General features: G+C 52.1%; 1 protein-coding gene across 1 annotated transcript in view; it reads left to right on the top strand.

Annotated features, from left to right (window-relative positions):
- SCN4A (sodium voltage-gated channel alpha subunit 4) overlaps window positions 1-3479 on the top strand; it is a 44453-nt gene that overhangs the window by 16258 nt on the left and 24716 nt on the right. Inside the window, 2 exon segments of the mRNA XM_057386857.1 lie at window positions 1966-2139; window positions 2392-2748. Of these exon segments, the coding sequence (XP_057242840.1) occupies window positions 1966-2139; window positions 2392-2748 (531 nt within the window).

Below are 3479 nucleotides of genomic sequence, written 5' to 3'. Positions count from 1 at the left end.
GACAATCCCCTGGGATACTGGAGGAGGACAAGGACATTTGTGGGCTGGCATGGAAAGGACACGTGGGGACAATGTCTGGGATGCAGGAACAGGACAGGGACATTGGTAGACTGACATGGAAGGGACATTTGGGGATSATTCCCTGGGATACTCGAGCAGACACAGGAGAGGGGACATCTGTGGGCTGGCATGCTGGGGACATGAGGAGAGCACTCCCTGGGATAGCRGTGCAGGAGCAGGACAGGAAATGTTTGTGGGCTGTCATGGAAGGGACATTCGGGGACAATGTCTGGGATACTGGAGCAGCACAGGGACATTTGTGGGCTGACATGGAAGAGACACATGGTGACAATCCCCTGGGATGCAGGTGCAGGAACAGGACAGGGACATCAGTGGGTTGGCATGGAAAGGACATTTGGGGACAATCCCTTGGGATACTCATGCAGGAACAGGACATGGGACACTTGTGGGCTGGCATGCTGGGGACACATAGGGACAATCCCCTGGGATAGTGGTCAGGAGTAGGACAGGGAATGTTTGYGGGCTAGCACAGAAAGGACACATGGGGACCATGTCTGGGATGCAGGAACAGGACAGGGAATTGGTGGGCTGGCACAGAAAGGACACATGGCCGACTTTTTCTTAAGGATATTTGGTTTTTCTGCCCAGCAGAATCTTTAAACTCAGCTGGAATATCAGACCGCAGGAATTACAGGTTAAGGGATACAAGGGATACACAAAGGGCACAGAAATGTTTAAAAGGGTATAGAAAATACATTAAAAGGGTACATAAAAAGGAAAAAATAATCAAAAATCACCATGCGTCAGAATCAGCTGCCAGCACTCCCAATTTTGGTTCCACCAGCCGCACTGGGCAGCATCTGGGGAGCTCATTCCTGAGGAATTGTTGCCTTACAGTTTTAATAATGACTACAGGCACAGTTAAGGGGATGAAAAGGGTTTTGCTTTGGTATTTGGGATTTCAGGTGCACAGCTCGATAGAAAAATGTTATATACACGGTGCATAACACAGATATAAGTTTTATAGACTTTATAAATTAGTGTTTTTATTTTGGGTTTTTTTAATAAGAAACTTAACAAATGAAGTGATGTTTCCTTATTTTAATGAATCTTTTCTGGAATGGGACCGGAGCTCAGTTCACACAATATGTTCCAGAGAGAAGGTTTCAYTCAAGGYTGGAGCCTCAGGTTTAAGACAGCACAGGACATGACGACTTTTCCTTGAGGATATTTGGTTTTTCTGCCCAGCAGAATCTTTAAACTCAGCTGGAATATCAGACTGGAGGAATTAGAGGTTAAGGGATACAAGGGATACACAAAGCGTACAGAAATGTTTAAAAGGGTATAGAAAATATAAAAAAGGGTACATAAAAAGGAAAAAATAATCAAAAATCACCATGCATCAGAATCAGCCACCAGCACTCCCAATTTTGGCTCCACCAGCCACACTGGGCAGTGTCTGGGAAGCTCGTTCCTGAGGAATTGTTGCCTTGAATGGCAAGTTTTAACAATGACACAGGCACGGTTAAGGGCATAAAAAGGGTTTTGCTTTGGTRTTTGGGATTTCAGGTGCACAACTCGATGGAAAAATGTACAGGTTAAGAGGTACAAGGGATACATAAAGGGCACAGAAATGTTTAAAAGGTACAGAAATGTTTTAAATTGTTTATATTATAATATAAAATATATTAAAAGGGTATATGAAAAGGAAAAAATAATCAAAAATCATCAGGCATCAGAATCAGCCACCAGTACTCCCAGTCTGGCTCCACTGGTTACGCTGGGGAGCATCTGGGGAGCTCGTTCCCAGCTGGGACTGGCCCTAATAGGGTGAAATGCTTTGGGAACACCCCAAAAACACCCCAAAATGAGGGAAACTTCCCACCCCAACCCAAGGCTCAGCGCTGGTTTGCAGACAGATGAGCAAGAGTGCTGCTCCCACAGGTGTTCACCGGGATCTTCACGGCTGAGATGGTGCTGAAGCTCATCGCTCTGGATCCCTACGAGTATTTCCAGCAGGGCTGGAACATCTTCGACAGCTTCATCGTCACCCTGAGCCTGGTGGAGCTGGGCTTGGCCAACGTGCAGGGGCTCTCCGTGCTCCGCTCCTTCCGCCTGGTGGGTGACAGGGGACAACTGGGAGGTGACAGGGACAGGGTGGGGGTGGCTTGGGCAGCCTCCTCCGTGGTGGAGACCCACCTTGGGAGGAAAACTCTGAAGGCTGGGAATTCAGGGGAGTGGGAGTCAGAGCGTTTGGGGGTTTAACCCCTCCTGCCTTGATCAAACAGCTGCGGGAGGGTCAGATGGCCGCGTCACCGCCCCACTGACACTTTGTGACAGTGACACCCCTGTCTCTCCTTGTCCCTGCAGCTCAGGGTGTTCAAGCTGGCCAAATCCTGGCCCACCCTCAACATGCTCATCAAGATCATTGGCAACTCCGTTGGTGCCTTGGGCAACYTGACGCTGGTGCTGGCCATCATCGTCTTCATCTTCGCCGTGGTGGGGATGCAGCTCTTCGGCAAGAGCTACATCGAGTGCGTGTGCAAGATYTCGGTGGATTGCACCCTGCCCCGCTGGCACATGAATGACTTCTTCCACTCCTTCCTCATCGTCTTCCGCATCCTGTGCGGCGAGTGGATCGAGACCATGTGGGACTGCATGGAGGTGGCCGGCCAGACCATGTGTCTCATCGTCTTCATGATGGTCATGGTCATCGGGAACCTCGTGGTGAGGGCTGGGGGCTGGGGACGCTCACGGCGGGTGGGGACACAGGGGGTGCTGGGGTGGGGATGCCTCGGCCCAACTCAGCTTTCCCACGGGGCTGTGCCCATGGGCAGGGTCCGGTTGGGCTGGACAGGAGTGTGGGGATCCTGTTCCTGCCCCAGACCCTTGGGGTGGGCTGTGCCCGTGGGCAGGGTCCGGTTGGGCTGGACAGGGACACGGGGATCCTTCTCCCGCCCCAGACCCTCGGGATGGGCAGGGTCTGGTTGGGCTGGGCAGGGGCACAGGAATCCTGTTCCTGCTCCAGACCCTTGGGGTAGGCTGTGCCTTTGGGCAGGGTCTGGCAGGAGCTGGGCTGGACAGGGGCACAGGGATCCTCCTCCCACCCCAGACCCTCGAGATGGGCTGTGCCAGCTGTGTGTGAAGCAGGGGCAGAAATGATTCCTGAAGGACCTTCAGCTGAAAGCAGGCCAGGAACTGAGGGGAAAATGAGGCAYRGGTGACAACAATGGRCTTTAGGCAGAGGCAGGAGGAACTCTGGGACAAGGCAGAGCTCAGATCCAAGCTGCCCTGAGTGCTCCACTTGGCTTTCCTGACCCGTTTCCCTCTCTGCTCAGAGGGATGGAGGCAGAGCTGCATCCATCCACCCATCCACCCATCCACCCATCCATCCATCCATCCATCCATCCATCCATCCATCCATCCATCCATCCATCCATCCATCCATCCATCCATCC

The sequence above is a fragment of the Malurus melanocephalus genome, unplaced genomic scaffold (assembly GCF_030028575.1).
Source record: "Malurus melanocephalus ecotype Western Australia unplaced genomic scaffold, MMel_1.1 scaffold_1078, whole genome shotgun sequence".
In the NCBI taxonomy this organism is placed as follows: Eukaryota; Metazoa; Chordata; class Aves; order Passeriformes; family Maluridae; genus Malurus; species Malurus melanocephalus.
This window is presented reverse-complemented; position numbering and strand designations above follow the sequence as displayed.